This window comes from Bufo gargarizans, chromosome 8 (assembly GCF_014858855.1).
Source record: "Bufo gargarizans isolate SCDJY-AF-19 chromosome 8, ASM1485885v1, whole genome shotgun sequence".
Lineage (NCBI taxonomy): Eukaryota > Metazoa > Chordata > Amphibia > Anura > Bufonidae > Bufo > Bufo gargarizans.
In genome coordinates, this window is record NC_058087.1 from 144,046,629 (window position 1) to 144,061,042 (window position 14,414).

Genomic DNA, 14,414 nt, shown 5'->3' on the forward strand with positions numbered 1-14,414 from the left:
CCCTGTATATGGAGGATGTATATAGGGAGGTGATGAGCTATGTATTACACTGCCTTGTATATGGAGGATGTATATAGGGAGGTGATGAGCTATGTATTACACTTCCCTGTATATGGAGGATGTATATAGGGAGGTGATGAGCTATGTACTACACTGCCCTGTATATGGAGGATGTATATAGGGAGGTGATGAGCTATGTACTACACTGCCCTGTATATGGAGGATGTATATAGGGAGGTGATGAGCTATGTATTACACTTCCCTGTATATGGAGGATGTATATAGGGAGGTGATGAGCTATGTATTATACTGCCTTGTATATGGAGGATGTATATAGGGAGGTGATGAGCTATGTACTACACTGCCCTGTATATGGAGGATGTATATAGGGATGTGACGAGCTATGTACTACACTGCCCTGTATATGGAGGATGTATATAGGGAGGTGATGAGCTATGTACTACACTGCCCTGTATATGGAGGATGTATATAGGGAGGTGATGAGCTATGTATTACACTGCCTTGTATATGGAGGATGTACAGACGTGGACAAAATTGTTGGTACCCTTTGGTCAATGAAAGAAAAAGTCACAATGGTCACAGAAATAACTTTAATCTGACAAAAGTAATAATAAATTAAAATTCTATAAATGTTAACCAATGAAAGTCAGACATTGTTTTTCAACCATGCTTCAACAGAATTATGTAAAAAAATAAACTCATGAAACAGGCATGGACAAAAATGATGGTACCCCTAACTTAATATTTTGTTGCGCAACCTTTTGAGGCAATCACTGCAATCAAACGCTTCCTGTAACTGTCAATGAGACATCTGCACCTCTCAGCAGGTATTTTGGCCCACTCCTCATGAGCAAACTGCTCCAGTTGTGTCCGGTTTGAAGGGTGCCTTTTCCAGACTGCATGTTTCAGCTCCTTCCAAAGATGCTCAATAGGATTGAGGTCAGGGCTCATAGAAGGCCACTTTAGAATAGTCCAATTTTTTCCTCTTAGCCATTCTTGGGTGTTTTTAGCGGTGTGTTTTGGGTCATTGTCCTGTTGCAAGACCCATGACCTGCGACTGAGACCAAGCTTTCTGACACTGGCTAGTACATTTCTCTCTAGAATTCCTTGATAGTCTTGAGATTTCATTGTACCCTGCACAGATTCAAGACACCCTGTGCCAGACGCAGCAAAGCAGCCCCAGAACATAACAGAGCCTCCTCCATGTTTCACAGTAGGGACAGTGTTCTTTTCTTGATATGCTTCATTTTTTCGTCTGTGAACATACAGCTGATGTGCCTTGGCAAAAACTTCGATTTTTGTCTCATCTGTCCACAGGACATTCTCCCAGAAGCTTTGTGGCTTGTCAACATGTAGTTTGGCATATTCCAGTCTTGCTTTTTTATGATTCGTTTTCAACAATGGTGTCCTCCTTGGTCGTCTCCCATGTAGTCCACTTTGGCTCAAACAACGACGGATGGTGCGATCTGACACTGATGTTCCTTGAGCATGAAGTTCACCTTGAATCTCTTTAGAAGTCTTTCTAGGCTCTTTTGTTACCATTCGGATTATCCGTCTCTTAGATTTGTCATCAATTTTCCTCCTGCGGCCACGTCCAGGGAGGTTGGCTACAGTCCCATGGATCTTAAACTTATGAATAATATGTGCAACTGTACTCACAGGAACATCTAGTTGCTTGGAGATGGTCTTATAGCCTTTACCTTTAACATGCTTGTCTATAATTTTCTTTCTGATCTCTTGAGACAGCTCTTTCCTTTGCTTCCTCTGGTCCATGTCGAGTGTGGTACACACCATATCACCAAACAACACAGTGATTACCTGGAGCCATATATATAGGCCCAATGGCTGATTACAAGGTTGTAGACACCTGTGATGCTAATTAGTGGACACACCTTGAATTAACATGTCCCTTTGGTCACATTATGTTCTGTGTTTTCTAGGGGTACCATCATTTTTGTCCATGCCTGTTTCATGAGTTTATTTTTTTACATAATTCTGTTGAAGCATGGTTGAAAAACAATGTCTGACTTTCATTGGTTAACATTTATAGAATTTTAATTTATTATTACTTTTGTCAGATTAAAGTTATTTCTGTGACCATTGTGACTTTTTCTTTCATTGACCAAAGGGTACCAACAATTTTGTCCACGTCTGTATATAGGGAGGTGATGAGCTAAGGATTACACTTCCCTGTATATGGAGGATGTATATAGGGAGGTGATGAGCTATGTACTACACTGCCCTGTATATGGAGGATGTATATAGGGATGTCACGAGCTATGTACTACACTGCCCTGTATATGGAGGATGTATATAGGGAGGTGATGAGCTATGTATTACACTTCCCTGTATATGGAGGATGTATATAGGGAGGTGATGAGCTATGTACTACACTGCCCTGTATATGGAGGATGTATATAGGGAGGTGATGAGCTATGTACTACACTGCCCTGTATATGGAGGATGTATATAGGGAGGTGATGAGCTATGTATTACACTTCCCTGTATATGGAGGATGTATATAGGGAGGTGATGAGCTATGTACTACACTGCCCTGTATATGGAGGATGTATATAGGGATGTGACGAGCTATGTACTACACTGCCCTGTATATGGAGGATGTATATAGGGAGGTGATGAGCTATGTACTACACTGCCCTGTATATGGAGGATGTATACAGGGAGGTGATGAGCTATGTACTACACTGCCCTGTATATGGAGGATGTATATAGGGAGGTGATGAGCTATGTATTACACTGCCTTGTATATGGAGGATGTATATAGGGAGGTGATGAGCTATGTATTACACTTCCCTGTATATGGAGGATGTATATAGGGAGGTGATGAGCTATGTACTACACTGCCCTGTATATGGAGGATGTATATAGGGAGGTGATGAGCTATGTATTACACTTCCCTGTATATGGAGGATGTATATAGGGAGGTGATGAGCTATGTATTACACTGCCTTGTATATGGAGGATGTATATAGGGAGGTGATGAGCTATGTATTACACTTCCCTGTATATGGAGGATGTATATAGGGAGTGATGAGCTATTTATTGTACTGCTTGTATATGGAGGATGTATATAGGGAGGTGATGAGCTATGTATTACACTTCCCTGTATATGGAGGATGTATATAGGGAGGTGATGAGCTATGTACTACACTGCCCTGTATATGGAGGATGTATATAGGGATGTGACGAGCTATGTACTACACTGCCCTGTATATGGAGGATGTATATAGGGAGGTGATGAGCTATGTATTACACTGCCTTGTATATTGAGGATGTATATAGGGAGGTGATGAGCTATGTATTACACTTCCCTGTATATGGAGGATGTATATAGGGAGGTGATGAGTTATTTATTACACTTCCCTGTATATGGAGGATGTATATAGGGAGGTGATGAGCTATGTACTACACTGCCCTGTATATGGAGGATGTATATAGGGATGTGACGAGCTATGTACTACACTGCCCTGTATATGGAAGATGTATATAGGGAGGTGATGAGCTATGTACTACACTGCCCTGTATATGGAGGATGTATATAGGGAGGTGATGAGCTATGTATTACACTGCCTTGTATATTGAGGATGTATATAGGGAGGTGATGAGCTATGTATTACACTGCCTTGTATATGGAGGATGTATATAGGGAGGTGATGAGCTATGTATTACACTTCCCTGTATATGGAGGATGTATATAGGGAGGTGATGAGTTATTTATTACACTTCCCTGTATATGGAGGATGTATATAGGGAGTGATGAGCTATTTATTGTACTGCTTGTATATGGAGGATGTATATAGGGAGGTGATGAGCTATGTATTACACTTCCCTGTATATGGAGGATGTATATAGGGAGGTGATGAGATATGTATTACACTGCTTGTATATGGAGGATGTATACAGGGAGGTGATGAGCTATGTATTACACTTCCCTGTATATGGAGGATGTATATAGGGAGGTAATGAGCTATGTATTACACTTCCCTGTATATGGAGGATGTATATAGGGAGGTGATGAGCTATGTATTACACTTCCCTGTATATTGAGGATGTATATAGGGAGGTAATGAGCTATGTATTACACTGCCTTGTATATTGAGGATGTATATAGGGAGGTGATGAGCTATGTATTACACTGCCTTGTATATGGAGGATGTATATAGGGAGGTGATGAGCTATGTATTACACAGCCTTGTATATGTAGGATGTATATAGGGAGGTGATGAGTTATTTATTACACTTCCCTGTATATGGAGGATGTATATAGGGAGATGAGGAGCTATGTATTAAACTGCCTTGTATATGGAGGATGTATATAGGGAGGTGATGAGCTATGTACTACACTGCCCTGTATATGGAGGATGTATATAGGGAGTGATGAGCTATGTATTACACTGCCCTGTATATGGAGGATGTATATAGGGAGGTGATGAGCTATGTACTACACTGCCCTGTATATGGAGGATGTATATAGGGAGTGATGAGCTATGTATTATACTGCCTTGTATATGGAGGATGTATGTAAGGAGACCAGGACCTATGTATTATACTGTCTTGTATAAGGAATCCATATACATGGCAGTATAATAAATAGAGCATTGTTGCAGCCAAAAGCTCTGTGTAGCTATTTTATGTTTGTGGGTGAGGATTGTGTGCCAGGGCTGCTTGTAAGTCCCATTCCGGCAATGTATAAGTTGTTTTTTCTAAACTCAAACCTCAGTATTCAGGTTAAATTGCCATGTTGGCACTTTGCGATAAATAGGTGGGTTTTAGGTTCCAGTTTGAGCACTTGTGGGGTAATTTATCAAACTGGTGTAAAGTAGAACTGGCTTAGTTGCCCATAGCAACCAATCAGATTCCTCCTTTCATTTCTATGCTATGGGCAACTAAGCCAGTTCTACTTTACACCGGTTTGATAAATGACCCCATTGGTCTCTAAACGGTTCGCCATTACTGCTCTAGGATGAATTATTTTCCATTCTGGTCCTGTATAGAGGGCGATGGGGAGGGGGGAGCTGCAAACGACAGCAAGGAACAAGATCACAACCTATTAGGGCTGTTTCACACGAGCGGATGCCGTGCGTGACATCCGCTCCGTGAATGACAGCCAAGACCCGATGCGGACTGCAGAGGCACGGAGCAGTAACATGACTGATAATGCTCCGTGCCTCTCTGTGATCTCTTTACTACGAAATCACAGTGAGATAAAGTTGTCACCGAGATTTTGTAGTAAAAAGATCACAGAGAGGCAGGGAGCATTATCAGTCATGTTACTGCTCCGTGCCTCTGCAGTCCGCATCGGGTCTTGGCTGTCATTCACGGAGCGGATGTCACGCACGACATCCGCTCGTGTGAAACAGCCCTTAATGTCATCTCTTCTCCTGTACAAACATTGAGTTAACTCCGAGGTGTGATACAGGGACTTTTCTTCATGTTGTCACCCCTTTACCAAAAGAGAGACTATGTGGTCTTTGGCAGTTGTGCATCTTCTCATCCTCATTCAGGGCCTTTGTATCCCTCTCTGACTCTGCACACATTCAACTTCTACATTAAGAAGGTCGATCGAAAGACTCTGCTTGGGTCAGACTTTTAGCCACAAAATGACGGTAGACTCTTATACATCTGTTACAGCACATTATTGTTTGATGCAAAATTACATGAAGGTGCTCATGAGTGAAAAGGGCCGGCTGGCATTGTCTTAATGAACATGCAAAACCTTTTCAGTACTAAATCTGCACAACTGGTTAAACTTACTTTTCCTTTCAGTAAACCATTGGGTCCAATAACATGTTCAAATAAATGTTGTCCCACATGGGCATCAACTGCAGATAGAGGATCGTCCAGCAAATAGACATCAAAATTCCTGTATACCGCTCGGGCAATGCTTACTCGTTGCTTCTGTCCTCCAGACAAGTTTATTCCCTTTAAAGAGATAATTTTAACAAAGAACCAAATTCAAAACATTTGTGAGCGAGAAACAGCCATATTGCAGTCGCTATAGGAGAAATCTTAAAGAGTAACTGTCATTTTGTATTTTATTTGCTAGTTTATTAGAGCTAGGCATGTATACCTAAGTTAGTCTGTCAATGATTGTCAAAAGATTTGTCCTCTGTCCCTTTCCACTGCTCCCTTAAAAGACTGTTGCTATGGCTTGTCTGTCTCTGGCTAAGAAGACAGGAAGATGGAGAGGCGGTCATTCACACTGCATGCCTGCATTAGGCTTCTGAGTGAGGAGGCGTGTCTCTCAGTAATCGAATCTGATTGGCTGGCAGGGAGTTGCTGGCTACAACAAGTGTGTATGGGAAGTAAGGGAAAGCAGTTTTGGCCGCAGAGAACGGGCAGAGGAGCCATCTTGAGAAGGTCCTCATATTGTAAATGTTTAAACAGCCGTAACTAAGGGGAAAACTCAAGGAAAACAGTGGTATGTGAAGGAACAAAAGATTGCTTTATGCATAATGCTGCTGCAGTAACATATGCTAAAAAATTATTATAATTTATTTTATGAAAACATGACAGTTACCTTTTAAAACTATGTTGGGTGCAAAGTACAGTAGTACCCAAATACATGAACCTGTACACAAATAATATAAAATCTAGGGTGTTGGAATATAGATATATATATATATATATATATACAGGGAGTGCAGAATTATTAGGCAAGTTGTATTTTTGAGGATTAATTTTATTATTGAACAACAACCATGTTCTCAATGAACCCAAAAAACTCATTAATATCAAAGCTGAATATTTTTGGAAGTAGTTTTTAGTTTGTTTTTAGTTTTAGCTATTTTAGGGGGATATCTGTGTGTGCAGGTGACTATTACTGTGCATAATTATTAGGCAACTTAACAAAAAACAAATATATACCCATTTCAATTATTTATTTTTACCAGTGAAACCAATATAACATCTCAACATTCACAAATATACATTTCTGACATTCAAAAACAAAACAAAAACAAATCAGTGACCAATATAGCCACCTTTCTTTGCAAGGACACTCAAAAGCCTGCCATCCATGGATTCTGTCAGTGTTTTGATCTGTTCACCATCAACATTGCGTGCAGCAGCAACCACAGCCTCCCAGACACTGTTCAGAGAGGTGTACTGTTTTCCCTCCTTGTAAATCTCACATTTGATGATGGACCACAGGTTCTCAATGGGGTTCAGATCAGGTGAACAAGGAGGCCATGTCATTAGATTTTCTTCTTTTATACTCTTTCTTGCCAGCCACGCTGTGGAGTACTTGGACGCATGTGATGGAGCATTGTCCTGCATGAAAATCATGTTTTTCTTGAAGGATGCAGACTTCTTCCTGTACCACTGCTTGAAGAAGGTGTCTTCAAGAAGGTGTCTTCCAGAAACTGGCAGTAGGACTGGGAGTTGAGCTTGACTCCATCCTCAACCCGAAAAGGCCCCACAAGCTCATCTTTGATGATACCAGCCCAAACCAGTACTCCACCTCCACCTTGCTGGCGTCTGAGTCGGACTGGAGCTCTCTGCCCTTTACCAATCCAGCCACGGGCCCATCCATCTGGCCCATCAAGACTCACTCTCATTTCATCAGTCCATAAAACCTTTGAAAAATCAGTCTTGAGATATTTCTTGGCCCAGTCTTGACGTTTCAGCTTGTGTGTCTTGTTCAGTGGTGGTCGTCTTTCAGCCTTTCTTACCTTGGCCATGTCTCTGAGTATTGCACACCTTGTGCTTTTGGGCACTCCAGTGATGTTGCAGCTCTGAAATATGGCCAAACTGGTGGCAAGTGGCATCTTGGCAGCTGCACGCTTGACTTTTCTCAGTTCATGGGCAGTTATTTTGCGCCTTGGTTTTTCCACACGCTTCTTGCGACCCTGTTGACTATTTTGAATGAAACGCTTGATTGTTCGATGATCACGCTTCAGAAGCTTTGCAATTTTAAGAGTGCTGCATCCCTCTGCAAGATATCTCACTATTTTTGACTTTTCTGAGCCTGTCAAGTCCTTCTTTTGACCCATTTTGCCAAAGGAAAGGAAGTTGCCTAATAATTATGCACACCTGATATAGGGTGTTGATGTCATTAGACCACACCCCTTCTCATTACAGAGATGCACATCACCTAATATGCTTAATTGGTAGTAGGCTTTCGAGCCTATACAGCTTGGAGTAAGACAACATGCATAAAGAGGATGATGTGGTCAAAATACTCATTTGCCTAATAATTCTGCACTCCCTGTACACACACACACACTACCTTATATACTTGAATGTACCTAATGGATACTCACTTTTTCACCAATTTCTGTGTCCTCTCCCCCAGAAAGAATCTTTAGGTCAGGTAGTAGTGCACAAGCCTGAATTACATTATTATACCAGTCTTTTTCTAATGTTCTTCCAAAAAGCACATTCTCTTTAAACGTGGCATTTGCAGTCCAGGTTTGCTGTGGGACATAAGCTATGGAGCCCTGACAAATAAAAAAATATAGTAATAATGAACTCACACAAAAGTCCTTACAATTCAGCCATTTCAATCATAGTTTACCAACTCTAACTTTTTGATTTGTAGGGCTGTAGATGTGATTTTTGTGGCACAGCAACCCCAGGCAATCAGCCCTGTTCCAGTTCACGTCTGGTTCTGACCCAACACTGGAAAGATCCGACCCATATAATGTTTTCTTATTTAATTCTAGAAAATAAAAAGATATCATACTACCTTAAGAGCGACTTTCCCCTCGACTTTCTCCATTTCTCCAAGTAGTGCAGAAAGAAGGGAGGATTTTCCACAACCGACCTGGCCGACAACAGCCACCAAGGAGCCTTTCTGGATGGAGAGATTAATGCTGCAAGACAGAACAGCTTGTAAATAATAGTATCATCTACCTCGCACTAAGCTGAACTGGACCTTAGTACAGTAAATTGTAAGAGGGTGGCCAAAGTGTTTTCCCAGGGATCCCACTCAAAGCCTGCGATGGGATCAATGTAAAACTATTTAATCCTTTTACAACAGGGGCGGGGAACCTCCGGCCCGAGGGCCGCGCAACCATTTCATGTGACCGCCTGCCACAGTGTCAGGACGTAGTGCATGTAGACGCGAACTATGACCAGACGCTGCGCTGTCAGGTCACAGTATAGCGCGGCAGGAAGAAGACCAAGGAGGGTAAGTGAATCTGCCAAGTGGCAGCGCCACCAGAAGCTGGAGAGGTAAGTTTATTTTTTTTATTTATTTATGTCTGATCTGAGGTCTGATTAGGGCTGATCTGAAGCTGGGGGGGGGGCTAATCTGAGGCTGGGGGTCTGATCTGAGGCTGGGGGGGTCTGATGGGGCTGATCTACATAGAAACATAGAATGTGTCGGCAGATAAGAACCATTTGGCCCATCTAGTCTGCCCAATATACTGAATACTATGAATAGCCCCTGGCCCTATCTTATATGAAGGATGGCCTTATGCCTATCCATGCATGCTTAAACTCCTCCACTGTATTTGCAGCTACCACTTCTGCAGGAAGGCTATTCCATGCATCCACTACTCTCTTAGTTAAGTAATACTTCCTGACATTACTTTTAAACCTTTGCCCCTCTAATTTAAAACTATGTCCTCTTGTAGCAGTTTTTCTTCTTTTAAATATTCTTTCCTCTTTTACCTTGTTGATTCCCTTTATGTATTTAAACGTTTCTATCATATCCCCTCTGTCTCGTCTTTCTTCCAAGCTATACATGTTAAGGTCCTTTAATCTTTCCTGGTAAGTTTTATCCTGCAATCCATGTACTAGTTTAGTAGCTCTTCTCTGAACTCTCTCCAAAGTATCAATATCCTTCTGGAGATATGGCCTCCAGTACTGAGCACAATACTCCAAATGAGGTCTCACTAGTGCTCTGTAGAGCGGCATGAGCGCCTCCCTCTTTCTACTGGTAATGCCTCTCCCTATACACTCAAGCATTCTGCTAGCATCTCCTGCTGCTCTATGACATTGTCTGCCTACCTTTTAGGCCTCATGCACACGACAGTATTTTTTCACGGTCCGCAAAAACGGGGTCCGTAGGTCCGTGATCCGTGACCATTTTTTCGTCCGTGGGTCTTCCTTGATTTTTGGAGGATCAACGGACATGAAAAAAAAGTCGTTTTGGTGTCCGCCTGGCCGCCTGAATTACAATGCAAGTCAATGGGGACGGATCCTTTTCACGTTGACACAATATGGTGCCATTTCAAACGGATCCGTCCCCATTGACTTTCAATGTAAAGTCTGGAGTCCCTTTTATACCATCGGATCGGAGTCCAATGGTATATTTTAACTTGAAGCGTCCCCATCAACATGGGAACGCCTCTATGTTAGAATATACTGTCGGATATGAGTTAGATCGTGAAAACTCATTTCCGACAGTATATTCTAACACAGAGGCGTTCCCATGGTGATGCTTCTAGTTAGAATATACTACAAACTGTGTACAAGACTGCCCCCTGCTGCCTGGCAGCACCCGATCTCTTACAGGGGGCCGTGATCAGCACAATTAACCCCTCAGGTGCCGCTCGGCTGACAATACGGTGCATTTTCCGATTTTTCCACCGACCCATTGAAAGTCAATGGGTCAGCGGAAAACGGCACAACGGCCACGGATGCACACAACGGTCGTGTGCATGAGGCCTAAGTCTTTTGAAATAAACACCCCTAAATCCCTTTCCTCAGATACTGAAGTTAGGTCTGTATCACTGATTTTATATTCTGCTCTTGGGTTTTTACGTCCCAGGTGCATTATCTTGCACTTATCAACATTACATTTTAGTTGCCAGATTTTTGACCATTCCTCTAGTTTTCCTAAATCTTTTTCCATTTGGTGTATCCTTGCAGGAACATCAACCCTGTTACAAATCTTTGTGTCATCAGCAAAAAGACACACCTTACCATCGAGGCCTTCTGCAATTTTGCTGATCAAGATATTAAACAATATGGGTCCCAGAACAGATCCCTGAGGTACCCCACTGGTAACAAGACCATGGTCTGAATATACTCCATTGACTACAACCCTCTGTTGTCTGCCCCTCAGCCACTGCCTAATCTATTCAACAATATGGGAGTCCAAGCCCAAAGACTGCAATTTATTGATAAGCCTTCTATGTGGGACAGTATCAAAAGCCTTACTAAAGTCTAGATAAGCAATGTCTACTGCACCTCCGCCATCTATTATTTTAGTCACCCAATCAAAAAAATCAATAAGATTAGTTTGACATGATCTCCCTGAAGTAAACCCATGCTGTTTTTCATTTTTTAATCCATGGGATTTTAGATGTTCCACAATCCTCTCCTTGAGTATGGTTTCCATTAATTTCCCCACTATTGATGTCAGGCTTACTGGCCTATAGTCGCCCGATTCCTGCCTACTACCTTTCATGTGAATGGGCACAAAATTTGCTAATTTCCAATCTTCTGGGACGACTCCTGTTGCCAGTGATTGGTTAAATAAATCTGTTAATGGTTTTGCTACTTCACCGCTGAGCTCTTTTAATAGATTTGGGTGTATCCCATCAGGCCCCTGTGACTTATTTGTATTAATTTTAGACAGCTGACTTAGAACCTCCTACTCTGTAAAGACACATGCATCAAAAGATTCATTAGTCTTCCTTCCTAACTGAGGTCCTTTTTCTTCATTTTCCTTTGTAAAAACTGAACAGAAGTATTCATTGAGGCAGTCAGCTAGTTCTCTATCTTCTTCCATATACCTTACTTCTTTTGTTTTTAATTAAGTAATTCCTTGTTTTAGTTTCCTTTTTTCATTTATGTATCTGAAGAATGCCTTATCGCCTTTTTTCCCTAGCTGAGCTAATTTCTCTTCTGCCTGTGCTTTAGAAGCTCTTATAACTTGTTTGGCCTAGATCTGCCTAATCTTATAAATTTGCCTGTCATCCTCTTTTTTTTTTTTTTTATAATTCCTAAATGCTATCTTTTTGTTTTTAATGATTTTGGCCACTTCTGCTGAGTACCACAGTGGTCTCTTCCTTTTTTTGCTTTTACTGACAAGCCCAATGCAATTTTCTGTTGCCTTCAATAGTGCCACTTTTAAGTAGTCCCATTTCTCCTGGACTCCAATGAAACTGTTCCAATCTGATAGGGACTCGTATACCACTAATCTAGATTTAGAAAAGTCAGTTTTTCTAAAATCTAAAACTTTTATTTTTGTGTGGTGTGACTCAGTCACTGTACTTATAGTAAACCACACTGACTAATGATCACTAGATCCCAAGCTTCCCCCTACAGAAATATCAGATACCAAATTCCCATGTGTTAATACTAAATCTAAAATGGCCTCCTTCCGGGTTGGCTCCTCAACTACTTGCTGTAGAGGCTGGGGGTCTGATCTGAGGCTGGGGTTCAGATAGGGGTCTGATCTGAGGCTGGGGGCATCTGATAGGGGTCTGATCTGAGGCTGGGGGGTCTGATGAGGGTCTGATCTGAGGCTGGGGGACTGATTTGAGGCTGGGGGGGCTGATTTGAAGCTGGGAGGGCTGATCTGAGGCTGGGAGGCTGATATGAGGCTGGGAGGCTGATCTGAGGCTGGGGGGGTTGATCTGAGGCTGGGGGGGGCTGATCTTAGGCTGGGGGTCAGATAGGGGTCTGATCTGAGGCTGGGAGTCTGATAAGGGTCTGATCTGAGCGTGGGGGGTCTGATGAGGGGCTGATCTGAGGCTGGGGGGCTGATCTGGGTCTGGGAGGCTGATCTGAGGCTGGGGCGGCTGATCTGAGGCTGGGGCGGCTGATCTGAGGCTGGGGCGGCTGATCTGAGGCTGGGGCGGCTGATCTGAGGCTGGGGCGGCTGATCTGAGGCTGGGGTGGCTGATCTGAGGCTGGGGCGGCTGATCTGAGGCTGGGGGGGGCTGATCTGAGGCTGGGGGGGGCTGATCTGAGGCTGGGGGGGGCTGATCTGAGGCTGGGGGGGGCTGATCTGAGGCTGGGGGGGGTCTGATCTGAGGCTGGGGGGGTCTGATCTGAGGCTGGGGGGGCTGATCTGAGGCTGAGGGGGGCTGATCTGAGGCTGAGGGGGGCTGATCTGAGGCTGGGGTTCAGATAGGGGTCTGATCTGAGGCTGGGGTTCAGATAGGGGTCTGATCTGAGGCTGGGGTTCAGATAGGGGTCTGATCTGAGGCTGGGGTTCAGATAGGGGTCTGATCTAAGGCTGGGGGTTCTGATGAAGGTCTGAGCTAAAGCTGGGGGGTCTGATCTGAGGCTAGGGAGGATCTGATGGGGGTCTGATCTGAGGTTAGAAGATATATAGAGCCAGGATAGAAAAAAGGCATACGAGGGTTCAGAGTTACAGGTTTTCCTTTGCTGCCAGATCTCAGTGTCCAAATAAGGTTAGGCTTTTATATTCTGACAACTGACAATTATGGCATACCTTTAGGCTATGTCAAAGATTGATGGAATACCCCTTTATATACACAGACTTAAACATAAGTGAATATAATTAGATAATACCTATGAAAGACCTACCTTCTAAGGCAAGGCTCATCTGTCCTGCACCAGGTAAAAGTGCCATCGCTTACAACAATGTCATTCCCTTAAAAAGAAATGTGATTTTTAGCTTAAAAGGGGTCCTCCAGGAATTAAGAAAATGAAAATACTTAAATATTACTTTATTATAAATAAATTCCCAAATACCTTTCATTAGTTATAAGGGCTTGTTTTGTCTTGGGAGCAATCAGTAGGATAAATAAAATCACTGCCGTCCTATTAGTACACACAAAACCTGTCCTAATCACACAGGAGGAAAAGTTACGGTACTTCACAACACTGAGCTAAAGAGCCGCCTCATCCTCCTCTCTGCTCTGCTTGTCAGGGATTATAATCCTAAACACAGATGATAAGATCTTCAGCTGAATCTCTGTAGGAATGGAGTCCATGAGGAGACATGAAGTACAGAGAGGACAGACAGGACAGACTGTGGAAATGGAAATTGCATACAAGTGCTGCTGATCATTACCACATCCCCCACCCTTCTTTCTGTACTTCATGTCTGATTATGAACTCCATTCCTACAGAGATTCAGCTGAGGATCTTATCAGCAGTATTCAGGATCATAATCCCTGAAAAGTAGAGCAGAGAGAAGGACGAGGGAGCAATTTAGCTCAGTTTTGTGAAGTAACTTGTCCTCTGTGTGATTAGGGTGGGTTTTATGTGTACTAATAGGATGGCGGCCATTTTATTTCTCCTAATGATTGCTCCCTAGACAAAAGGAGTAATTATAACTAATAAAGGTATTTGGGAATATATTTATAATAAAGTAATATTTAAAGTATTTTTATTTTCTTCATTCCCAGAGAACCCCTTTAAAAATGCTGCTTTTATAAAACTATAAACTTTGCACAATATAAACACTTCTCATCCATCCTCTGACAACCTGCTATTAT

The 14,414-nt window shown here is 42.6% G+C and overlaps 1 protein-coding gene across 2 annotated transcripts in view; it reads right to left on the minus strand.

Moving 5' to 3' along the window:
• LOC122944530 (multidrug resistance-associated protein 1-like) overlaps nucleotides 1-14,414 on the minus strand; it is a 106,285-nt gene that overhangs the window by 29,107 nt on the left and 62,764 nt on the right. For both annotated transcript variants that reach the window (XM_044302923.1, XM_044302922.1), the window contains exons 16-19: nucleotides 13,498-13,564; nucleotides 8,732-8,858; nucleotides 8,307-8,483; nucleotides 5,797-5,964 (exon numbers count right to left, since the gene is read on the minus strand). In XM_044302923.1, coding sequence (XP_044158858.1) covers nucleotides 5,797-5,964; nucleotides 8,307-8,483; nucleotides 8,732-8,858; nucleotides 13,498-13,564 — 539 coding nt within the window. The remainder of the gene's footprint in view (nucleotides 1-5,796; nucleotides 5,965-8,306; nucleotides 8,484-8,731; nucleotides 8,859-13,497; nucleotides 13,565-14,414) is intronic.